Source organism: Rhinatrema bivittatum, chromosome 3, assembly GCF_901001135.1.
Source record: "Rhinatrema bivittatum chromosome 3, aRhiBiv1.1, whole genome shotgun sequence".
Taxonomy (NCBI): domain Eukaryota; kingdom Metazoa; phylum Chordata; class Amphibia; order Gymnophiona; family Rhinatrematidae; genus Rhinatrema; species Rhinatrema bivittatum.
Genome location: NC_042617.1, coordinates 387095047 through 387121382, shown reverse-complemented (window position 1 = coordinate 387121382; position 26336 = coordinate 387095047). Strand labels below are relative to the sequence as shown.

The following is a 26336-nucleotide window of genomic DNA, read 5'->3' as shown; positions in this document are numbered from 1 at the left end:
GTGGCAGTTTATCTTTAAAGCTCTTTAAAAGTGTTGTCTATTAAATTTCTTACCTTCCTTTGCTTTTTCTTTTATAATTTTTCTCAATTTAGAGAGCATCATACTGGACGATAAATTCTCATTTTCATCAAGGCAGTCTTTTAGAGGATGTTTACTCAGTCCCCTTTTAAATTTCACAGAATAAAAAGCATCTCCACCACACTCTGACTTTAATTCAATTCTTGGAATAGGCATTTTCAGCATGATCTCAAACTCATTTCCCTCCGAAATCTGCAGAACACAAAGAAAATAAAATTATACATATATTTTAAATATATATATATATATATATATTTTTTTTTTTTTTTTTTTTTAAATAGTACATTCCTTTTGAGATTAGAGAATATATATAAAGGTCAACAAACAAATTGTAGGCGATACCTTTTATTGGATTAACTTAATACATTTGTGACTAGCTTTAGGGAGCTATGATCCTTTTCATCAAGTTCATGCAGAAGCAGCTACAAACGGTGTTGCCCGAAATCATATTTATAAAAGGCAATTGGGGATCCAGCTTCGGTGTTTGTGAGTTTCCCCGAGCTTGGCTGCACACTGCGAGGACAGTGTGCCAGCAGGGGCGGGAGTGATTAGGCATTGCTCCTACCTCCAAGGAGTGCTGCATACCACTGGAGGTAATAGGAATGTTAAGTAGTAGTGGGGCAGCTCAGAGGGATGTGCAGGTCTGCTGGGTGGGGGCGGGGTGCTGTGGGATCGCAGTGCTGGCTGTTGGGAGGGTAGGGATTGCTATGAAAACATGGGTCCAGAGAGGGGAGGGGAGGGGAGGGCAAGAGGAGCGAGGTTCTCTTCCATGTTTTTTGATGGGGTCTTTTATTAGCATACAAGTCAATTCCAGGTTGCATTTCAATGGTGGCGATTGTTTTCTAATCCTGGGGAAATTCTGCACTACTGAGGAGCGCAGAATTTGTGCAGAATTCCCCCCCTCCCATGCAGAATTTATTTTCAGTGATTTAAGTTTTTCTATACTGCCTATACATGCAAATTGCGATCTAAGCGGTTTACAACTAAAAACATACATAATCAACAGATATAGAACTAAAATATACTAAAGCATAAATTAAAAACATAATAATTAAGAGTGCATATGATAAACCCACCCTTCCCTACTTTTTGTCGCCAATGTTTTATCTACTTGTGATTGAGATAATCGGAAACTAAGAGGGTCATTTTCTAAGCCTATCGCACGCGAAAAGTCCCTTTTCGCGTGCAATAGCTTGCCGGGGGCAGAGTCGGGGTGGGCAGGGGAGGAGTCAGGGCGGCGAGGAGGTGGACGCGGTGCTATCTTCGCTGGCGCCGATAAAGTAAACACCGTTATCGCCGCCAGTAGCACGCCCAGTAGCACCACCTTTCACAGTGGTGCTATTGGGTGCGAAAGCCGGCAGCGATAACACCACGGTGGTGCGATCGCTGCCAGCTTTCGCAGGCCCACCCCCCCCCTTTGCCCCCCCGCCCCCGTTAACGCTGGGATTCACCATTCTCTGCAAGAATGGAAAATCCAGCCCTAAGTTTGGGAGTCAGGGAAGGCGAATGAGAATAAGTGGGGTTTTTACTGCTTTTTTAAATTCATTTTTCGAGGTGAATTGGCGAATGAAATTGGGCAATGAATTCCAAAGTTTTGGACCTGCAACATAGAAGTCATGTTTGCAGGTTAGGTCCAGTCTGGCAGTTTTTACAGTGGGTACTTGTAAATAGCTTTTTTTCTGCTGAGCACAGGTTACGTGGAGGTTGATAGAAATGTAAAGATGAGCGTAACCAGATGGATGCAGCATTATGCGTTGGCGGACGGGTAACCAGTGTAACTGTTTCAGGACTGGGGTTATGTGTTCTTTACAAGAAGTATTAGTTAAGTAGTCGGGCGGCACAATTTTCAATCAGTTGAAGGGGTGTAAAGAGTAACAATAGAATTGCCAACTTCTGCGCAGAAAATGGCATAGGAGATCCCGGCATGTGCATGTTGTCCCAGTGCTTCTTACTTTGCAATCCGGTGCAGCCATAGCTGAACCACCATAGTGTACATGTATAGTAAGGTTTTCAGTAGTAGCCCTCCCCCAAGATTGTACACTTTACTGTACATAGACAGTCTGTGCTGAAAAGCCATAGGATGCTTGTAGACTCTCTTGGGAAGGTCTACTTTCAAGGACAAGAACAAATAGCTGATATCTAGTCCTGGTCACCTACACAAAAGGTGTACCACGGGGTTAGCAGCACACTGCAGGTGTGCATCTTGACAGTAGATGTCTTCCACCACATCTAGGCCTGTTAAACTACTGTATGCCTGATGGAGTATATACTATATTCTAGTGGGTCAAGTCAGGGCCTTGGAAATAATGGCACCCAAGGCCCCCTTCATGCATATCGAGTAGTGGTGGCTTCCAAACGAAGGTTAAGATATGTATGTGTAACTGTGTGCATATATACTGACACCAGGCATGCACATTATTGTATATATGTTTAGAATGTTAATGTCTGGATGTGTGTCTAGCTCTCTTCCACTCAGAGTGTGCCTTTGGGCAATTCATTATCATCATCAAAATGGGCCCTTACAGGCAATGTATGGCTGTCTACTCAAAATTCCTCACATACATATATGTATGTAGGGTTTTTTTGGTGTATCATAAATACATCTCTGCTAATTACAGTGCAGCAAAGCTGCTTCACATTGGTAGAAAGGCCCACTTTTGCTATTTTTAATCTTGCATAGAAGATTCTATTGATACATACACATGAGCAAACAAGCTGCATATAAACACTCAAGGAGTATATCCCCCCCCCCCCCCTCACCCACACATACTGACTGCCAGAGAGCAGGTGTAGATTGCAGTCAAATATTAGTTCGGGGGATTTTTTTCAAAACCAGCCCACAAGGTATCTGTGACTCACTCATGTGCTTTCTGTGCAGCAGTTGCTTCAACACCTCCCAAAAGTACATTGAGCTAATCACTGAGAAGTACATCACGTGACCTAGAGCCTGACAGAATTGAGACAAAAATTCTCCAACATAAATTTCACCTTTTTTCTAAAAAAAAACTAAGTAGAGCGCATCCTAAACCAGGGATGAGGAAACTGAGCTGCAATCCCCTTCCATCCATGCAAATGGTTGGGTTCCCCACAAGTTTGGTTACATCAGTCATATATCCTGGATTCCTAGTCTGGTGTTAAAGTCTCTTGCCAGCCAATCAGCTTTTGAACCAGTTGCCAAGTAATGAGACAACCGTACTGCTAGCCAGTGTATCAGACACACACACACACACAAAGACATTTGTTGTTGTGCTACTTCTCTTGTGCTCATTCAGTGAGTGCCTTCCTGCCCAAGCACTGCCGCAGCCAGCTACCCATCTAAGAGCTCAACTCAGCCACCTCAGACTGAAGCCTAACACTGCACTGGCATCTCCTTCTGATTCACCCCCTCCCTATCTAGGACAGTAACTTGCCTCCACTTCTCAGGGCCTCCCCACTCCAGCACATTCTCACTGACTGTATGTTTTTATGATTCCTTAGGCTCTATTCTGCCTAGTGTGTATGGTGGTGGTGGTGGGGTTTTGACCAGAAGTGATCCACACTGCCTGCCTTCTCCAGGGCTTAAGAAAAAGGAAAATAAGCCCTGGCCAATACTATATGCATCACTGCTGCAGCAGAGACTGGGGAGAGCCTGGCCCACAATAGCATAGTTCCAGATAGAATTCTGCTTTCTCACGTGGAGCCAGGGCTGGTGCAAGGGTATTAGGTTCCCTAGGCAAATCTTATCGCCTTGCAACCCCAGCCCACCCTCTGCACACATAATTTAAAAAATTATGTATTTGTAATAAGATTTTACATAAAAAAAGGCCATTCAGTCTTCTGAAATAACACCAAACACTCATGCCTGCACACACACTCTAATATGCATACATGCAAGCAGGCTCCCAATTTCTCTCATATATACATACATACAAGCAGGCTCCCAATCTCTTTCTCTCTTTCACAGGCACACACACACACAGGCTTCCAATCTCTCTATCACAGGCGCGCACACACACACACACAAACACACCAAAGTAGGCTCCCAATCTCTCTTTCACAGGCACACACACAAACAAACAGGCTCCCAATCTTTCTTTCACAGGCAGAAACACACACATACACACAAGCAGGCTCCCACTCTCTATTTCACAGATACACACACACACAAGCAGGCTCACAATCTCTATTTCACAGACACACACACAAGCAGGCTCCCAATTTCTCATTCTGTCTTTCACAGGCACACACACAAAGCAGGCTCCCAATTTCTCATTCTGTCTTTCACAGGCACACACACAAAGCAGGCTCCCAATTTCTCATTCTGTCTTTCACAGGCACACACACAAAGCAGGCTCCCAATTTCTCATTCTGTCTTTCACAGGCACACAAACAAAGCAGGCTCCCAATTTCTCATTCTGTCTTTCACAGGCACACACACAAAGCAGGCTCACAATTTCTCATTCTGTTTTTCACAGGCACACACACAAAGCAGGCTCGCAATTTCTCATTTTGTATTTCACAGGCATACACACAAAGCAGGCTCACAATTTCTCATTCTGTTTTTCACAGGCACACACACAAAGCAGGCTCGCAATTTCTCATTTTGTATTTCACAGGCATACACACAAAGCAGGCTCACAATTTCTCATTCTGTCTTTCACAGGCATACACACATACATGCAGGCTCCCAATCTCTTTTTCACAAGCACACACACGCACACAAGCAGACTCCCAATCTTTTTTTCACAGGCACACACACACAAGCAGGCTCCCAATCTCTATTTCACAGACACACACAAGCAGGTTCCTAATCTTTCTTTCACAGGCACACACACACACCCACACGCACACACACACACACACAAGTGGGCTAACAATCTCTATTTCACAGGCACACACAAACATACACGCACACAAGCAGGCTCCCAATCTTTCTTTCACAGGCACACACACACACACTCACAAGCAGGCTCACAATTTCTCATTCTGTCTTTCACAGGCACTTACACAAAGCAGGCTCCAATTTCTCATTCTGTCTTTCACAGGCATGCACACACACACACAGGCAGGCTCCCAATCTCTTTTTCACAGACACACACACACACACAAGCAGACTCGCAATCTCTATTTCACAGACACACACACACACACAAGCAGACTCCCAATTTCTCATTCTTTCACAGGCACACAAAGCAGGCTCACAATTTCTCATTTTGTATTTGTATTTCACAGGCATATACACATACACGCAGGCTCCCAATCTCTTTTTCACAAGCACACACACACACACACACACAAGCAGGCTCCCAATCTCTTTTCACAGGCATACACACATCTACAAGCAGACTCCCAATCTCTCTCTCACAGGTACACACACATACACAAGCAGGCTCCTAATCTTTCTTTCACAGGCGCACACACACACACACACAAGTGGGCTAACAATCTCTATTTCACACACACACACACAAGCAGACTTCCAATTTTTCTCTCACAGGTACACACACAGAAGCAAGCTCCCAATCTCTCTCTCTCTTTCACAGGCACACACAAGCAGGCTCTCCCAATTTCTCATTCTGTCTCTCACAGGCACGTGCGCGCACACACACACAAGCAGGCTCCCAATCTCTCTCTCTCTCTCTTTCACAGGCATACACACAAGCAGGCTCCCAATCTCTCTAACTCTCTTTCACAGGCACACACAAGCAGGCTCCCAATCTCTCTAACTTTTTCACAGGCACACACAAGCAGGCTCCCAATCTCTCTAACTTTTTCACAGGCACACACACACACACAAGCAGGCTCCCAATCTCTTTTTCACAGACACACACACACACACACACACACACAAGCAGACTCCCAATCTCTCTCTCACTTTCACAGACGCACACACCACACAAGCAGGCTCCCAATCTCTCTAACTTTCTTTCACAGGCACACACACTCACAAGCAGGCTCCCAATCTGTCTAACTTTCTTTCACAGGCACACACACTCACAAGCAGGCTCCCAATCTGTCTAACTTTCTTTCACAGGCACACACACTCACAAGCAGGCTCACAATTTCTCTCTCTCTTCCACAGGCACACACACACACACAAGCAGGCTCCCAATCTCTTTTTCATAGGCAAACATACACACACACACACAAGCAGACTCCCAATCTCTCTCTCACTTTCACAGGCGCACACACCACACAAGCAGGCTCCCAATCTCTTTTTCACAGGCATACACGCACACACACAAGCAGACTCCCAATTTCTCTCTCATAGGTACACACACAGAAGCAGGTTCCCAATCTCTCTCACTCTTTCACAGGCACTCACACACAAGCAGGCTCCTAATGTCTCATTCTGTCTTTCACAGGCACGTGCATGCACACACACACACACACACACAAGCAGACTCCCAATCTCTTTTTCACAGGCATACACACACACAAGCAGGCTCCCAGTTTCTCTCTCTCTCTCAGGCACACACACAAGCAGGCTCCCAATTGCTCGCTCTCTCTTTCACAGACACACATATACACACAAGCAGGCTCCCAATCTCTTTTACACAGGCATACATACACACACACACACACATACAAGCAGACTCCCAATCTCACTCTCTCTCTTTCACAGATAGACACACACACACACACAAGCAGGCTCTCAATCTTTCTTTCTCTCTCTCACAGGCACACATGCAAACAAGCTCCCAAACTTTCTCTACTCAATGCCTCTACTCATTGTTCGGTCCCGTCATCCTGGCCTCCATGAGGGAATATTATGTAATAATAAATGTGGCTGCATACATCTCTTAGGACCTGGCACAGACAACAGGAAATATGTTTGTGACATTCCCCCAACGGCTTCAACTGTTTGGAATGAGCCAAACAGGTCATCCCAGCTGATCCAAATCCTCTCCAAACAGCAACTTCCCTCGAAAAGGCAGACTGCACAGTTGCGACTTGGAGGAAGCATCCGCTGTCCAACTGCGGAACCATAGGAGTTGCCGAACCGCCACCGAGGAGACCATAGTCCGGGCCACCGAATGCACCGTCATATTTATTTATTTTATTTTATTTAACACTTTTCTATACCGACCTTCATGGTAGGGACCATATCAGGTCGGTTTACATCGAAAGGGGGGAACTGTAACAAAAAACCGTGGTTAACAGGAAGAACAAAGTTACATTCAACAAGGGAGGTAAAACTTGGAAGCAAAGACTGCTGGAAAGCAAAGACTAAGGAACGTAGTGCTTAGGATAAAACTAACAGCTGTTAGAGTCAGGGTCGGCTCTTAATCCGAGCTTGGAGATATTAAGGGGATCCATTGTTCCCTTAATGCGGTAGCATATAAGGCATTCGCCACATATGCTACCGCTGCTTCCAGATGAGCCGCCTGAGAAGCTGACAAAGTCCCAGAAGACAATGGGTCCTGCGGTTTTTGAATCCAACATAAACACGCTCCTTGCATCATGCTGGCACACACCGCCGCCTGAAGTCCTATGGAGAAGACTTCGAATACCCGCTTCAGATGCAGCTCCAGCTTGCGGTCCTGCACATCTCTGAGAGCAGCCGCTCCCGCCACTGGAATGGTTGTCTTCTTGGTCACCGCTTATACAGCCGCATCCACCTTAGGTACCTTGAGGCATTCTAAATATTCCTCCATTAGCGAGTAGAGTTTTTGCATCGCCCGGCTAACCTTAAGCCCTGCCTCCAGGGATTCCCACTCCCGGCTGATGGGCTTTTGAATCTTCTTCGGGATGGGAAAAGCACTAGGTGGACCCCAGAGACCGTCCAGGACTGGGTTTCACTCCCTTGCTGTCGGAATCTTCCAGCAAGGGTCTCACCCCCAATTCCTCAAGCACCTGGGGAATAAGGGGGCACAATTCCTCCCTCTTAAACAGCCAGACTATGCTGGGGTTATCCCCCTCCGCACTAGGTTCTACCGGATCCTGATCGTCGTCACCCGTATCTACATCTGGAGGGGGCTCACTCTGATCTGCAGCAGTGTCCCTCGGGGGCAGAGTGGAGTCGTTCCCCTGCTGGTCGACTGCACCCACTAGATCCTCCCAAGCCAAAGATGCCTGGGACGGACGACCATCAGTTCGCAGATGGGGACGCTTGGGAATTGGGAACTCCCACGCTCCCATCCTGGGCTCTGCGCTTCGTGAGCTTCCGAGCCAGAAATGTTTCATGCATGAGCAGCACAAATTCCGGTGAAAATCCCCCCGGTTCCGTCTCATCACTGCTAGAATCAGTGTCCGTGTCTCTAGATTCCTCCGGTCTCAGAGTCCGCAGCAATATGGGGGAGAGCGGGGGAGAGTCATCCTGGGAGATCTTTTCCACAGGGTGCGCAGTGGGGGTTGGGCTCCTTCCGTTAGACCCAGCCGCTGAGCCTGACCTGCGTGCAGACTTTTTAGGTTTGGTCCTCTTGTCTGAGGCCCCTTCCCCACCCAGTGCACAGTCCATGCACAGTGACAGGGGGTCTAAATAAGCTGATCATACCCCGCAAGCCTTACAGGGTTCCACCAAAGGAGTTTCTGCCATGTTCCTCCTGCAAAAAGGGGCATATAACTCCCCCCCCCCCAGAAGAAAACAGATGCTGCCACCCAGCCCTGGTGACCCCCCACCAAAAACGCTGCGAAAATTGACCCCAGGAACGCTGGGCAGCCGCGTGGGAGGTCGAAAAAGAAAAACCAAAATGTCACCACGGTAAAAATAGCTCCGGAGCCTGTGGTAAAAATGAGGCAAGGAGCCTAAAAACATCCTCGGAGGTTCTTACCAGGGCTGAAAAACTCTCCCCTCCTTTTCATGGGTCTGCCTGGCTCTGCACCACCGGGCAGAGTGATTTACCCCGGGAGCCACAGGGAACTTGGAGCTGAGGTTTTTTTGGGGGGGAGGGGGGGGGGGTTCACACAAAAACTAACTTCTAGTAACAGAAAAAAAAATTAAGCCTAAGCTAAGAATAATAGAAAAAAATCCCCAAAGGGGCTACTTCCCTATACCACAGCCTTTGGGTCGCTGAGGGAGCCAGTCCCCTGGCTATCAAGGGACCCAGAACCACATGGGCTAGCACCACCAGGGGTAACCAACCCCCCCATTCGCCCGGTTCTACCTGAGGGATGGCCCAGACACTGAACCTAGCAACTCAGGGAGCAAGAAAAATCAGTCTCACACAGAGCTGCAGGTATACACGACCACCATATACTGGAGTCAGAGAAATACTGATGAGCTGCGGATGGCACACTTGGGATACAAGTGCCTCAAAGCTTTGCTCTCTGACTCCATCTGCTGGTGGGAGTGCATAACCCACTGGTCTGGACTGATCTGGGTATGTACAGGAACAGATATTACGCTTTGAAGTTCCTTAGACTAAGGAACATACACAGCCATGCCATCCACACAAAATATAGTTTCACAGCTCAAAGCAACTAAGAATTGCAATGTTCAAGCTCAACATGATTCTGATTTCCCATATGCTTACATAAAGCAGCATGTTTTCAATGCCTTTTTGATTGTTTTTGTATAAGCGATGGAACGAAGAGGTTCAGGGAGAGAGTTCTATAATATTGGGCCTGCAAAGGAAAAGGCCCTTTCTCTAGTTGACTCAAGATGGGCAGCTCCGATTGATGGAATGTCAGTTGGACCCAAATCCATTTATAAACGTGTAGTAGTAGACTAGTGCCCTTCAGGTACCACCAACAGGATGGATAAGAGAAAAGAAGAATTACAGGAGAATTAAGAATATTGGAATTTTTTCAATAGAGACAATTGAACTGATTAAAATATATCCCTTTTCAGTTGGAAGGGAGGTAACCCCACCACCTGATTGGACAGGAGAATAACTAAATTTGACAGCTGGCATTCAATTAATATCAGAGGCAACTGAAGTAAAGACAAGGGTCACAAATTTATTGAAAGAAAATCTTTGAACTTGTACTTCATGTTCTGGGAAAATTCAAAGCTGTAAAGAACTTTTCTATCAATTACATAGTTCACCAGTATAAGTTATGTTGGAAACCATGACAGTCTCTGGCATGATTGCTGCTGTTTACAACCAAGATATCATCATCGGGCTGTATACAAAGAACTTTAAAGTGGGATCTGACTTAAAGCTATGCACAGGGCCTAGAAGAATAATCTTTCCTCTACTCAGGAAATCTTGGACACACAGATAGAATTAATATCATGGGAAGACTTGGACATTTAAGATTGTGTTTGAGGTGTGGTTCCTGGTACCCTATCTGGGACTATCAGCCCAGGGATTACATAACTATAAATACCGTAGATATGCACTTTGAGGAAATTTACCATCCTACATGAATACAGAGTAATATTTCAGTAGACATTTTAAAATCCATATAATTTCAGAGTCCAAGTGGAAGTGGTAAAGGACCAGGATATCTTAGAAATAAACTTTGAGCTGTACAAATACTTCTCCTTACCAAAATAAATCTAATATAAAATACTTTATAAATAGATGAAAAGACAAGTTTAAAGACCCCCTTCTGGGGCTTGGATTACTGTTAATTAGTGCAGTGGGCCCTCCTATCTTGCAGCATGGCAATAGCAACGTCTTGTTTTCTGCAGCACAACTGGATAAAATGTGAAAAAAGGCACATGATGCTGAAAACCTATGTGGGCTCCTTGCACTGACAGCATGTTTTCTTACCGTAAATGATGTTTTTCGTAGATATAAGGATGAATTAGCCATTATATGCGGGTGACATTATCCTGTGGCACCAAACAGACTTGTCTCTTCAAGCTCTAGAGCTTTGAGCTCTACTGAGCCATGTCCACGAGTTCCCACATGGGCATTTCCTTGTAAGCCTTCTCAGTCAGTAACAGAGCTAAATGTAGCTGTGTAGTGAACTCTCCAGGGAGGTAAGCAGGTATTCCATGACTAATTCATCCTGCTATCTATGGAAAATACCATTTACAGTAAGTAGGCATGCTTTTTCTGTTGATAAGGCATTATATGTGAGAAGTCCCAAGCTGAGGGTTGCAGTGGAACATTTACTTAGTAAGCAACCCAGACTCCACCATAGGGAGTGGACTACAACAAGAACAGAATTTGAAAAACTGCTTGTCCATATCTACTGTCAGTTCTTGAAATGATATCAAGACAGGAATGGGATGTGAATGTGTGAACTGAATCACATCACAACTTTGCAGATATATTCCACTGGTATTTCTTTGAGATAAGCAACAGAAGCAGCCATGGCTCTAACTTGATGAGCTATGATTGAGGCTTTAAGTTAAATTCCTGCTAGGATACAGTTTGTTTGGTAACCATTATAAGAAGATGGTTAGGGTTGAGTACATCATTTGTAAAATGCCATGATTCTTTTGCAGTCCAGACTATGGAGGGCATACAGGCTTTTTCCCCGTCATGTGCATGTGGCCTTGGGAAGAAGGTAGGAAGTACAACAAATTGATTAATATGGAAAGCTGAGACCATCTTCAGTAGCAACTTTGGGCGAGTACGAAGAACCACCCTGATGTGACAGAACTGCAGATATGGAGGGTAGTGGCCATAAGAACATAAGATATGCCATAATGGGACAGACCAAGGGTCCATCAAGCCCAGTATCCTGTTTCCAACAGTGGCCAATCCAAGTCACAAGTACCTGGCAAGTACCCAAACCTTAAATAGATATCAAGCTATTATTCCTTTTTGATTAATAGCAATTCCAGAGCTTAACTATGCACTGAGTGAAAACCAATTTTCTTCAATTTGTTGTAAATGTAGACCTCTATCATATCCCCCCCCCCCTCCTCAGTTGTCTTTTCTCCAAACTGAACACCCTAAATTCTTTAGCCTTTCCTCATAGGGGAGTCATTCCATGCCCCTGGATAGGAAGAAATCTTGCAAGTCATCACACTCTCTGGATGGCAGCTCAGATGTATCCTTGGCAGTGTGAACAGAATAACTGAGTATCAGGGCCAATGTAAGGGTATGAGCCACCCTAGGTGAAACTTACAGCCTACTGCCCCTCCCCACACACAATTAGAAATTATACATTTATAACTGTTTTATTCTCCATTCCTTTCCTGATAATTCCTAGAATTCTATTTGCTTTCTTGGCTGCTACTGCTGCACACTGAGCAGAATATTTCAACGTATTATCAACAATAATGTCTAGATTATTTTCCTGAATGGTGACCTCTAATGTGAAACCTTGCATTATGTAGCTATAGTTTGGGTTACTCTTCCCTAAGTGCATCACTTTACACTTGTCCACGTTAAATTACGTTTTCCATTTGCATGCCCAGTCTCTCAGTTTTGCAAGGTCCTCTTTCAATTTCTCACAATCCTCTTGTGACTGAACAACTTTGAATAATTTTGTATTATCGACAAATTTGATCACCTCATTCGTTGTTCCCATTTCCAGATTGTTTATAAATATATTAAAAAGCAGTGGTCCCAGAACAGATCCCTGAGGCATGCCAGTATTCACCTTTCTCCATTGAGAAAATTTACCATGTAGCCCTACTCTCCGTTTTCTGTCTTTTAATCAGCTTGCAATCCACAATAGCAAACTATACTCATCTTATGATTTTTGTTATTTCCTAAAATGTCTTTCATGAGGGACTTTGTGAAATGCTTTCTGGAAATCCAGATACACTATACCAACTGGCTCACCTTTATACAGATGTTATTTTCACCCTCAAAAAAATATAGCAGATTGGTGAGACAAGACTTTCCTTGGCCTTCCATGTTGGCTTTGTCTCATTAAACTATGCCAACCTATATGTTCAACAATTTTGTTCTTAATTGATCCTTTTTTTTTAAAACTGATATTACATTGGCAACCATCCAGTCTTCAGATACCATAGACGATTTTAATGATCATTTACAAATTTCCAATAGCAGGTCCGCAATTTCATTTTACAGTACTTTCGGCACTATCTGGTCCAGGTGATTTGCTACTCTAGCTTGTCAGTTTGCACTAGTACATCTTCCAGATTCACTGAGATTTGTACCATTTCCTCTCAATCATCACTCTTGAATATCATTTCTGGCATGGGTAGCTCTCTTACTTCTTCCTCAGTGAAGACCAAAGTAAAGAATTCATTTAGTCTCTCTGCTATGTCTTTGTCATCTCTAAGTTCCCCTTTTACCCCTTGGATCATCTAATGGTCCAACTGACTCCCTCGCAGGCTTTTTACTTCAAATGTACCTGTTAAAGTCCTTATTATGAGTTTTTGCTTCCATGGCAAGCTTATTTTCAAATTCTCTTTTTGTCTTCCTTATCTGTTACTTATTGCACCAAATCCTGAGCTCCATTAAGAACTAGGTCTAAAATATTTTACCCTCTTGTTAGTTCTTTTACTAACTGCTCCATTAAGTAGTCATTTATTTCATCTAGGAACTTTACCTCTCTAGCATGTTCTGATGTGACATTTACCCAGTTAATACTGGGGTAAATGAAATTGCCCATTATTAAAGTACTAGTGTTTTTGTTAGCTTCCCTAGTTTCTTTTAACATTTCATTGTCTGTTTGTTCATTCTGGCCAGGTGAACAGTAATACACTCCCACTGCTGTTTTATTCCCCTTTTCACCTGGAATTTCTATCCATAAAGATTCAACGTATTTTGTTTCCTGCAGAACTTTTATCCTGTTTGACTCAATGCCCTCTTTAATATATAGTGCTATCCTTCCACCAATTTGATCCATCCTATTATGTCGACAATTTGTACCCTGATATCACAGTGTCCCATTGTTCATCCTCCTTACACCAGGTCTCTGAGATACCAATTACATCTGTCTACCCCACATCACACAAGTATGGGAAAGGAAGAGGTAAACAACAGATGTGCAGAATCACAAGAAAAAGCCAGTATGTTTTGGGAAACCTGCATACGTTTCAGATGTGTAGATGAAAAGAGGGGTATAACTAAGGGAGAGACGATTTAGCAATGTTGAATGAACATCTAGAAGCACCTGAGCCATGCTGCTCTTCTGGGCTCTTATGACAACAGAGAGACAACAGAGAGAGGGTAGTTGCAATAATAAAGCAATGCCACGCTATTGCTTTTTCTCTGCTGCATTCCTTTTGCTAGGCTTATAATAAAACACTGCTATTCTAGAATCTACTTTGTGCTGACTCAAGAGTGTGAGTGAGTACATGTGCAATTTGGGTCAGTGGATCCTGTCCGGGGAGGTAGGGGGGAGGAGAGAGCCTGAGGGATACTGCTTTGTGTTCAGGAGGGGTGGATCTCGCCAGGGAAGTGCTATGGGAGACTCTTCTATCATGTGTCTTGCTGCAAAGCACACGGTGAACCTGTAACTGGGGTATTGCTGGAATTACAGTCTTTTAAAAGCATAGTAGGTGTGCCTTGCAGAAGGCTAGTGTTCTTGTCTTGAGCTACTATTTCTCTGAACTTTTATCTGAAAAGATGGTCACCCAGGCAGAGAACATCTGCAAACTGTCATGGACATCACTGTGCAAGTTACTGGCTCTCAACCAAGCTATCTGATGAGGAGCATGCTGTAGTATCAAATGCCTCATAGATTGATCAAATAAGATGGCGAATACACTCTTCTACATCTAAAAGTGGTTAAAGGTATGTGATTCCACCTTCACCGGCTGGAAAAAAAAAGTTTATTTTTGTATACATTTGTGTAATTAGAGTATTTGAGTATATTTTTGTTTTCTTTGCTCTTTTAAGAGCCGATTCTACCACAACTGATTAGTGGGGTAATTGCACTATTCCAAACCTTGGAGATTTTTGTACTCTCTACTTGAGAACTAGTTTCCTTGCAACTGGGGCACAGGAAATAGGATTTTCTCACATTCTGATTTGCAGTTCTTGCAAGATATCATGGATTGGGATTGCTGATGGCTCCATTGGTCTTTCCAGAATTTGGGGGAGGCTGTAAGGACAAAGGATCTTTGTCCTTACACATATTAGCTCGGAGTACTTTTCCCAGCATGTCCAGAAAACTGGAGTAAGAAAGATGCTCTGGTGAAGACAAATATTCTGGAGGGTTTGGAAAGGGGTCAGAAGGGATCCCTGTCGTCCCCTCTTCAGAGCCTACCGGTACGGGAATACTGATTCAGAACCCCAATAATGAAGAAGGTGACAGAAAAAGAGTCCTTGGTCACAGGGCTGGAGGAACCACTAGATGAGCTAGGCCTGTGCCTAGGGCGCCACGGCAGGCGACAGAATTTTAAAAGGGCAAAAAGTGCCCTTTCAAAATTCTGCCAGCCCCAGCCTCACCGTGCCATCCTCCCGACGCCCCCCTTGTGGTCCAGCGGAGGGCCCGGGAGCAATCTGCCACTCCCAGGGCCTCGGCTGCCACTAAGCAAAATGGCACCAGCGGCCTTTAGCCCCTACCATGTGACAGGGGCCAACCAATGGCACCGGTAGCCCCTGTCACATGGTAGGGGCTAAAGGCCGCTGGCGCCATTTTGGTTAGTGGCAGCCGAGGCCCTGGGAGCGGCAGATTGCTCCCGGGCCCCCACCTGGACCGGGGGGGGGGGGGGGTGGGGGCACAAGGCTGAAGGTGCCTAGGGCGCCCAATCCCCTTGCACCGGCCCTGCTTGGTCGCCTCTGAAGGATATACTCCTGGTGGACATCCTTTGACTGGCTGGACTCCATTGTAATTAAATGCTGTGGACTAGAACCACCTTGCAGGGGTTCCGATGGATTATCCCCCTGAACCGGAGATACTGAGACACTTCCTTTTTGGAGTAAATCCAATATCCTAGAAAAGAGAGGTTGGAAGGTTGGAAGGTATCCTCCTCCTTAGCCTCCTCCTTAGCCACTACAGAGTAAAAGAAATCCTTCATCAACTCTGCTATCTGGTCAGGTGGCTGACCCGCCTTTGTCCTGGCATGGGTAGTTGGGCATCCTCTTTTGATACCAGAATGGAATCCTGCAAAATTTTAATTGGAGGCCAGTTAGATGTGAGAGGTACCAGAGAGCAAATTGGATAAGGAATCTCATGGTAATTGTTGGAGATGGGGGTATCATATCCCCCTATGACCCTATCAAAATTCTGTACAAGCCAGCATACAGCTACACCTGAAGCACTGCAGCATGATGCGTCGATATTGAGCAATGTACTCTGATGATAAATGTATTGAAGACAAATGCATTTCATGTTCCTGGGTTCAATGCATTGAGGGTGTGAATCGTGTGATCGATCGTCTTAACGATCGATTTTGGCTGGGGGGGAGGGAAATCTTATCGTCTGGTTTTTTTGTTTTAAAAAATTGTTAAAAATCGTAAATCGGGGGAGGGCGGGAAAACCGGCACACTAAAAAAACCCTAAAACCCAACCCAAACCTTTAAAAGAAATCCCCCACACTCCCGAACCCCCCCAAAATGTTTTAAATTACCTGGGGTCCAGTGGGGGGGTCCCGACGCGATCTCCCTCTCTCTGGCCACGGCTGCATTGAGAAATGGTGCCGGTGGCCCTTTGCCCTTATCATGTGACAGGGCAAAGGTAGCGCCGGCGCCATTTTGTTTCCTGGCTCCCGACGTCACGCCTGCTGGAGATCGTCCCCGGACCCCCGCTGGACCCCCAGGGACTTTTGGCCAGCTTGGGGGGGCCTCCTGACCCCCACAAGACTTGCCAAAAGTCCAGCGGGGGTCCGGGAGCGACCTCCTGCACGCGGGCCGTATTGCCAATCTTCAAAATGGCGCCGGCGCTACCTTTGCCCTCACTATGTCCATTTTGAAGATTGGCAATACGGCCCGCGTGCAGGAGGTCGCTCCCGGACCCCCGCTGGACTTTTGGCAAGTCTTGTGGGGGTCAGGAGGCCCCCCCAAGCTGGCCAAAAGTCCCTGGGGGTCCAGCGGGGGTCCGGGGACGATCTCCAGCAGGCGTGACGTCGGGAGCCAGGAAACAAAATGGCGCCGGCGCTACCTTTGTCCTGTCACATGATAAGGGCAAAGGGCCACCGGCACCATTTCTCAATGCAGCTGTGGCCAGAGAAAGAGAGAGAGAGAGGGAGATCGCGTCGGGACCCCCCCACTGGACCCCAGGTAATTTAAAACATTTTGGGGGGGTTCGGGAGGGTGGGGGATTTCTTTTAAAGGTTCGGGGTGGGTTTTAGGGGTTTTTTGGTGTGCCGGTTTTCTCACGCCCTATTTCACGATACAATACAAATGCCCCTGTCGATAAATCGGGGGCATTTGTATTGTATCTGCACTCTAACGATTTTGGACGATTTTAAAATTATCTGATGATAATTTTAATCGTTCAAAAACGATTCACAACCCTAGTAATTTTGCATTCCAGCTGCTCTCCCTTTACTGTCCCCTTTTTGTTCTAGTTAGTCATGACTTTTCTGCCCTTCATAAGCTTATTTTGCTGAGGCTGCCTTGACTGAGTCTTCCCAATTTGAATGCCATTAATAAGTCAATTTGATTGACTCCTTAAAATTTTACTTCCAGTGTTTAACTTCTCATTGGCTACAGCAAAACTTTAATAGTTCTGTCAAGCTATGTAAGTATTTCCACCCAGATCAACATATAAAGGAACAGTGGCAGTATTCTGTCTCCATAGTGTATTTATATGTTTCTTTATTACACTGCCTCCCTGTCTCATTTTGTAATATTGCTTAGCTTAGATGATTTTCGGCAGGTTATTTATTTTATTTACTTATTTAGGGCTTTTTTATACCGACATTCATGATACCAATCATATCATATCGGTTTACAAGAAACAATGGTGCAAAAAACATTAACATCAACATGAACAATAGGCGAAGAGAGAACAAGTGAACAAAGTTACAATAAAACAGGGGCACATGAACTGGGAGGAGGAAGAGCCAGAGACATGGCTAACTCAGAAATAAATAATATCTAGTCATATATTCAGGATTATAATAACATGTACTCAGGACTGGATTATTTCAAATATATAAATATCATATACTCAGGGCTGTAATAATATCATATGTTCCTGACTAAATAGTGTCAGTTCATAAAAAAACTCGGGACTAATTAATGTATAGTCAGAAGCCAAGTCAGGGATGGGGTACGTCGACTGGAAAACCATGGCGAGTTATTATAGTTGGGGCGGTCATAGATCAGGGAAGGCTTGTAGAAATAGCCAAGTCTTGAGTTTCTTTCTGAATGTCAGCATGCAAGGTTCTTGTCTAAGGTCTGGAGGCATGGAGTTCTAGATGGTTGGAGCCGCTGTCGAGAAGGCTCGATCTTTGGTGGATGAGAAATGTGTGGATTTGGCTGGGGGGGGGGGGGGGGGGGGTAGCGAGCCCTTGTATGCTTCTCTGATGGGTCTAGAAGAGAAGTGCAGCGTGAATGGGTACTGTAAATCGATGGGTGTTCTGTTGTAAATGGTTTTATGGATGATGGTGAGACATTTGTGAAGAATTCTAAAGTTTACTGGGAGCCAATGCAGGTTTTTTAGGATGGGTGTAATGTGGTCTCTTCTGTTGGAGTTTGTTAAAATTCTAGCGGCCGAATTTTGTAGCATTTATAAATCCTTTGTAGCAGTTATAAATCCTTTACCCTTATTGGGTTATTGTTAGCTGCTGTTTGAATGTTTTGGACTTCCTAATTGGACCTGTTCCTGTTCTGCTCTCTCTTCTTCTTCCCTTTCTATTAGTCCCTTGGCCCAGGGGTGAGAAAATTAGGAAGTGGGCTCCCTCAGGGAGGGGGCTTGAACAGAGGCACACTGGCTGCCCAAGCAGGAAGAAAAAAAGCACTACAGAGTCAAAATCTCAGTGCCATGGAGGCACTGCAAGCTCAGGAGAGAAGGAGCTACCAGAACATAGTGACAACATTGGAAGAATGCCACGGCTTAGCCATGCATCTTTCGACGGGCCAGGGAGAGGAAATGCTTCTGCTGAGGCAGCATGGGAAGCTGCTTACTCTGCAGTAGAACTGGACGTGGGAACAGCCAGTGCAATGTTCCATAACCCAGGGAGAGCTGCCACCCTCAGGGCTCGGCCTAGGAGCAGTTCCTGTTGCTGCCGGGTCCTTACCAAGATAGAGAGAGATCATAGTTGAATAAGGAAGTGGAGGGGAAAGAGGGAGGAGGTGGGGAAGGGAGAATAAAGGCAAAAACTGTAAAAAAAAAAAAAATATTATAATAATAAATAAAATCAAAACATGAGAAAAAATTGAGAGAAAAGGAGGAAAAATTAGTGAAAATAGCAAAAAGGTAAAAAAAAAAAAAAAGTGGGCAGGGTGGGATGGAGTCTCTCTCAGCTCCTAAAATATTTTGGCTGGGATCTAAGTTTTTAAAATTTTTCCAGCCCTTACCATTGTGGTGTGACTCCTGTGTATCTAGCTATGGTGTGCTGGTGTATGTCTGTCTATGTGAACATAAGAACATAAGATATGCCATACTGGGTCAGACCAATAGTCCATCAAGCCCAATATCCTGTTTCCAACACTGGTCAATCCAAGTCACAAGTACCTGGCAAGCACCCAAACATAAATAAATCACAAGCTACTATTGCTTATTAATTACCATCATATCAGTTTATGGATTTAACCTCTAGGAACTTATCCAAACCTATTTTAAACCCAGTTACTCTAACTGCTGTAACCAAATCCTCTGGCAATGAACTCCAGAGCTTAATTATGCTCTGAATGAAAAATAATTTTCTTGTGTGTGTGTTGGCGCTTTAGTCTGTGTGTGTGGTCCATGTCTCTGTGTGATGTGATCTCTCTGCCTGTATCTCTCTTTGTGTCTGTAGTATGTGTCTTCAGGCCCGGCGCAACCGGGTGTACATACTGTGCATTTGCATGGGGCGGAGGGCCGGCGGCAGCAGACAAGGCCGCAAACCACCAGTGGAGCTCAACTCGCCGACGACTGAAGGAGAGAGGCCGGCGGCAGCTGAAGGAGAGGCCCGTGTTTTTGTGTGTCATGCCTGCTCACAACTTCCACTCCTCCCCCCAAGCAAGAAGGCCGTTGGGCAGTGGTTGAGCGCATCCCACCACGGCCTGATGATAATAGGAGGCCCTGTATGTATATGTATATGTGTGAGCTTGCATGTGTTTGTGTGAGAGCCCGTGTGTGTCTGTGAGAGCATGTGTGAGAGCCTGTGTGTGTGTTGGTGTGTGTCTGTATGACAGACAGTGCTTTGTATCTCTGTCTGTCTGTGTGAGAGCCTATTGGACCTATTGGGCAGATTTTAAATGCCCGGTGCACATAAATTCCGACTTTTACGTGCGCCGGGCGAATTTTCCAAGAGGCCCGGCCACGCATGTAAAGACCAGTATGCTCTCAAGTGCTGAGACTCTTGGAAGGGGCAGGCTGGGACAGCGCCATTGTTCGCTGTCTCAGCTGCTGGCGCGTGCAACTTACTTCAGCTCGGGAAGTAAGTTGCTCAAGAAAGGTAAAAAAAAAAAAAATTGGATTTAGGGGTTGGGGAGGAGAGGGGAAGGGAAGGGAAGGGAGGTTAGGAGAGTGAGTAGGGAAGTTCCCTCCCAGTCCACTCCTTAATTGGTGTGTCTGTGTGAGAGCCTATGTGCCTGTGAATGTGTCTGTGAGAGCCCTTGTGTCACATATAGGCTCCTTAATTGGAGTGGACTGGGAGGGAACTAGGGAAGGCTGGGATGCTTTGCCGCGCAAGGATTGCATAATTTACCCCCCCCCCCACCCTTGCACGAGCCGCATGCACATGCGGTTGCAGATTATAAAATCCGGCGCACATGTGCGTGCGGCCCCCGGATTTTATAACATGCACGCACATGTTATAAAATTGGTGTGTCCATGTGTGCACGCGCGCTTCTTTAAAAACCTACCCCTATCTGTGTATATCTGTGTGACAGCCTGTGTGTGTGAGAACCTGTGTGTGTTTGCGTGAGTCTGTGTGAGAGCCTATGTGCCTGTGAATGTGTCTGTGAGAGCCCTTGTGTCACATATAGGCTCTCTCACAGTTCACAAACACACATTCATAATGTATCTGTGAGGGAGAAGGAGCCTGTGTATGTGAGAGAGAGAATGTGTGAGAGAATTAATGTGATATTGTGCATGTGAGTGAGAGGGAAGATAAAATTTGTACGGCCCTACCTCCTCCAATCCACAATGGTCTCAGGGAGACTGGAAATCAAAAGATCCCAGGTATGAGGAGCAGGAGATTTTTAAATTCTTGCTAGTTTTAATTATTGGGTGTTATTTGATGTTCCTGCACTGTTAGCCGGCATCTGGATGCGCGTTTTCGACACGCTAGCTTTACCCGTCCAAAACGCACGTCCAACCCCCCCGAACCTAATAGCGCCCGCAACATGCAAATGCATGTTGCTGGCCCTATTAGGTATTCACGCGCGATTCAGTAAGTAAAATGTGCAGCCAAGCCTACTTAATATCATGGCGATATTAAGTCGGAGATCCCGAAAGTTTAAAAAAGTAAAAAAAAAAAAAAATTCAAACAGGCCCGGGGCTCGCGGGTTAAAAACTAGATGCTCAATTTTGCCGGCGTCCGGTTTCCGAACCCGTGGTTGTCAGCGGGCTCGAGAACCGACGCCGGCAAAATTGTGCGTCGGCTGTCAAACCTGCTGACAGCCACCGCTTCTGTCTGAAAAGAGGCTCTAGGGACGCGCTAGTGTCCCTAGCGCCTCTTTTTACCACCAGGCCTAATTTAAATAAATGTATTTACTGTATCACGTGCACAGGAGAGTGTCCTGGGCGTGCGCTGGGAGAGCGGGCGCTCGCCCTCCCGCGTTTTTTTTTTACTGTATCAGCTTGTAAGTTTGTACCTGAGGCAATGGAGGGTAAAGTGACTTGCCCAAGGTCACAAGGCGTGACAGCAGGACTCGAATCCTGGTCACCTGGCTCATAGCCCACTGCTCTAACCACTAGGCTACTCCTCCAAAATTTAAACTTAGTTATATTTTCAGCTTCCCCTGTGGCGGCATGGAGGGAGCTTGATGAGCAACTTCCTGTTAAACAATTCTTGGGCGTCCACATCGTCAGGGTTTACTTCACCTGAGGAAACCAGATTGGCAAAACAAGGGCCTTGTCGGGTCATTTCAACATCATATCCACAGGAACCCTGTTCTTCAGAATTGTTTTTGTTATACAATGATTTCAAGTGATGTCTTGCTAATATGTTATCATCATGAGTGATGCCACATTTTGGGGCAGATTTTCAAAGGGTTACACGCGTAACCCCCGAAAAGCTGCCCCTTCCACCCCCTGCACTCGCCGAGCCTATCTTGCATAGGCTCGGCGGCGCACACAAGCCCCGGGACATGCGGGGTGCGTGTTGGGGGGGGGGGTGTGTCGGGGGCCGTGTCGCGGCCGGCGCGTCATTGGGGAGGAGTTCCGGGGCGGGCCACGGGCGTGGTTCCGGCCCAGGGGCGTTCCGGGGGCGTGGCTGCGGCCTCCAGGCCAACCCCCGGACCAGAACATGGTGCACCGGCAGCCGGCACTTGTAAAATAAGGGTAGGGGGGAATTAGTTAGGGCTGGGGGGTGGGTTAGATAGGGGAAGGGAGTGGAAGGTGGGGGGGCGGGAGGGAGGGAACGGAGGATGGCTGCGCGGCTCGGCAGCGTGCGCATGTTATAAAATCGGGAGTAGATTTGTTCGCGCCGGGTTGCGCGAACAAATCTTCTCCCGCGCGCACCTTTTAAAATCTACTCCTTTGCATTTATTTGGTTTTAGTGGCAAGTTAATATTTGTGTATACTGGTTTTTCCAGTTTGTGATAGCTATAGATTAGCAGCAGTTTAAATTAGCCATCCCATGTTGTAAGGTTGACTAAATAAAGTGCATATTTAATAGGGTTATGTGTGTGATACAGTGTACCTAATGTGCTATAAGTGATAGAATGTTTTTATGTGAGGATTGAGTGGTTTATGTTTATTCATGTTTGTACATAGTTACATTTGAATAAAGAATTATAGTAAAAGTTTTTTTTGTAATTAGGTTTTCAATAATTTTATAGGTGCTTTTTTCCCACTCTTTGGAGTGTTGTTTTTTTTTTTTAATATATATAATATATATATAGCTACCACTGTAAGAGGCACTTTCAACTCAGGGTGGATTTGGCGTGTGCAGTGTTACATTAAGGGCCGGTGGAAGAGTATTTGGCACCCTAGACGAACCTTTGGTCATGTATCTCCTTTGCTGTGCTGGAGCTGCCTATTAATGGCAGCTCCAGCACAGCACTCCCTCTTAGCAGTGGCAGTGGCTCCAGCACAGTGCTCCCTTTTTTTTTTTTTTTTTAGCAGTGTTAGATCTGGCACAGCGCCCTTCTATTCCTTGTACTGGCATGATTTTGACCCCCCCGAAATTTTGGTGTCCTAGGCGACTGCCTAGTTTGCCTAATGGAAGGATCGGTCCTGGTTATATTGGTGCACTACAGACCCTTGTGCCCTGGCCATGGGGGAGGGAATGAAGGACTTGAACAGGTAAATGTAAATCGGTTATTTACTCTCTCAGACAACAGAAGGTCTAGGGAGCACTCCATGAAGATATCAAGTAGCTCATTTAAAACAAATCAGAGAAAATTATTTTATATTCAATGGATAATTAAGCTCTGGAATTCATTGTCAGAGGAAGTGGTTATGGCAGTTAGTGTAACTTGGTTTAAAAAGGTTTGGATAATGTTCTTATGATTCAAACCTACCCTGAAATAAAAGTGCCCCTTACATCATTTTTCCACTGATTCTTCCTGTTTTGTATTTGTTGTAATAAACACTGACAAATTACCAGGCAAAATAAAATAAAAAATGAAAACAAAGGTCCCTAATGATGGTGCATCAGAAAAAAAAAATAAAGATACTAGCTAATCAAATGACATCTCCAAAGTACATCGATTCTAAAGTCTAGCTACTATAATGTTCCAAAATCTTCAAGATGCACAGAAGTAATCTTGAAAACAGTCAGGAAGATTTTAGAACATTGTAGTAGGATGGACAATCAATTTCTGCAATCAAATTTTGAAAACTAAATTGCTCTTTTCTAATTGGGGAAAAAAAAAACCAACAGTAAATTTGTTTTTGTTCTCTATATTTTTTTAACCTGTTTTATGGTTCTAACTACTTCTAACTCTAACCTGCAGAAGAAACATTGCCTGGAGGGAATGTTTTGGAAGTACCATAATTTAAAATAAAGTGGCCTGGACAAGTGTAAGAAGTGCTCCATTATCAATTACCTGTTCTCAATGTATTAGAATGTATTGGCCCCTGGTGGGAGGAGATCATTGTGGAACGGGTATGCCTTCAAATCTGTTTAAGAGTCACTGCAGGTTGGGATACCTTTTATTGGCCTATAATTATCCAAATATAATCATGTGCATGAGACCACATCTGAAGAGGTCTTGAAAGCTCACCTTCATTATTTCTGGATAATTAGGTTGGTACAAAAAAAAAAGGTATAATAACTTCAAGAGTTCAGTTTTCTTCAGGTTCTCTGCACTATAGCAAGCACAGCTGAAATTCGTATCTATACCCTGCATCTTTTAAGTGTTTCTTTTTATCACCCCACTTGCTAGAGATGAGAAGCATTCAATCAATACCCCAACAGTTCCCATCATGTCCCTCCTCCAGCAATGCAACACTACCACTATAAAATATCCTGCAAATTAGGAGAATAAATGAATCTATTAGAGAAACACAGACTGCATCAAAATCAACCATTGCTACAGCCTGGATCATCTTCCCAGATTTGACAACCAAACCATTTCAGGCAGAGAATGAAGGCACGAATAAGGCGGCTCACCTGCACCCCTTCCTGGAAGCTGCCGGTGGGGGCTCGCTCCAGTTTGCTGAAGAGACTGCACTCCTGAATCTTCCGGACCAGCTGGTCCACCAAATGGCTCACGCGCTTCGCCTCGCGGGAGCATTTCTCCGCGCGCGCCCGGAGTCTCTCTTCCACCTCTCGCAGTCTTGTGTCACCGCTCCCACCTTTCTTGCTTCCTCGCCTCCTTCCCACCGGCTCTGGGGCCGCCATCTCCGCTCGCCCACTCTCCTTCCCGGGCTCCGGAGACTGAGTCCGGTCGCCAGTGCCCGCCGCTCTCTCACTCTTCTTCCCGGGCTCCGGAGACTGAGTCCGGTCGCCAGAGCCTCTGCCCGCCGCTCTCCCTCGCCCACTCTTCTTCCCGGGCTCCGGAGACTGAGTCCGGTCGCCAGAGCCTCTGCCCGCCGCTCTCCCTCGCCCACTCTCCTTCCCGGGCTCCGGGGACTGAGTCCGGTCGCCAGAGCCTCTGCCCGCCGCTCTCCCTCGCCCACTCTCCTTCCCGGGCTCCGGGGACTGAGTCCGGTCGCCAGAGCCTCTGCCCGCCGCTCTCCCTCGCCCACTCTTCTTCCCGGGCTCCGGGGACTGAGTCCGGTCGCCAGAGCCTCTGCCCGCCGCTCTCCCTCGCCCACTCTTCTTCCCGGGCTCCGGGGACTGAGTCCGGTCGCCAGAGCCTCTGCCCGCCGCTCTCCCTCGCCCACTCTCCTTCCCGGGCTCCGGGGACTGAGTCCGGTCGCCAGAGCCTCTGCCCGCCGCTCTCCCTCGCCCACTCTTCTTCCCGGGCTCTGGGGACTGAGTCCGGTCGCCAGAGCCTCTGCCCGCCGCTCTCCCTCGCCCACTCTCCTTCCCGGGCTCCGGGGACTGAGTCCGGTCGCCAGTGCCCTTGCCCGCCGCTCTCCCTCGCCCAATCTTCTTCCCGGGTTCCGGGGACTGAGTCCGGTCGCCAGAGCCTCTGCCCGCCGCTCTCCCTCGCCCACTCTCCTTCCCGGGCTCCGGGGACTGAGTCCGGTCGCCAGTGCTCTTGCCCGCCGCTCTCCCTCGCCCACTCTTCTTCCCGGGCTCCGGGGACTGAGTCCGGTCGCCAGAGCCCCTGCCCGCCGCTCTCCCTCGCCCTCTGTCCTGCCCCAGCTCCGGAACTCTGCCCGAAGCCTCTTTCCCTTTCCCTGTTACTCTGGCCGGGACCCTTCCTTCCTGCTCCGGTGCTTGAGTCTTTCCCGCTTCCCTCCCTCTCCCCGATGACTGAGGCTGCTCCGCTCTTTTCCCATTCCCTCCCCTTCCCCTACCCGGGGTCGCTGTGCTCCTCGCCCGCTCCCCCATTCCCGTCCCACGCGCGCGCGCACTGAAGCAGAGCCCGGCGCCCCGCGTTTCCTGTCACCGAGAGCTGACCCTCCCCACTCCGCCCCCCACACTCCGCCCACAGCAGGACACCAACTTCTCGTCAGGAAACGAAAGTTTCTTGAAGCGCCTTTGAGGTCATTCCGATGCCCTGGCAGCTCGGTTGAGGAAACGTACAGGCTCCCCTGTTTGAGGAGCAAAAAATTATACTAGTTCACAATCGGCAGTTTCATCCCCGATTTCAGGAAACGTTATTGGTATGAGAATGTAGCCAAAA

General features: G+C 46.5%; 1 protein-coding gene across 2 annotated transcripts in view; it reads right to left on the bottom strand.

Moving 5' to 3' along the window:
• LOC115087900 (cyclic GMP-AMP synthase-like) overlaps positions 1-26068 on the bottom strand; it is an 83121-nt gene extending 57053 nt beyond the window's left edge. For both annotated transcript variants that reach the window (XM_029595623.1, XM_029595624.1), the window contains exons 1-2: positions 24710-26068; positions 54-270 (exon numbers count right to left, since the gene is read on the bottom strand). In XM_029595623.1, coding sequence (XP_029451483.1) covers positions 54-270; positions 24710-26041 — 1549 coding nt within the window. In that variant the 5' untranslated portion in view covers positions 26042-26068. The remainder of the gene's footprint in view (positions 1-53; positions 271-24709) is intronic.
• Positions 26069-26336: the final 268 nt, after the last annotated feature.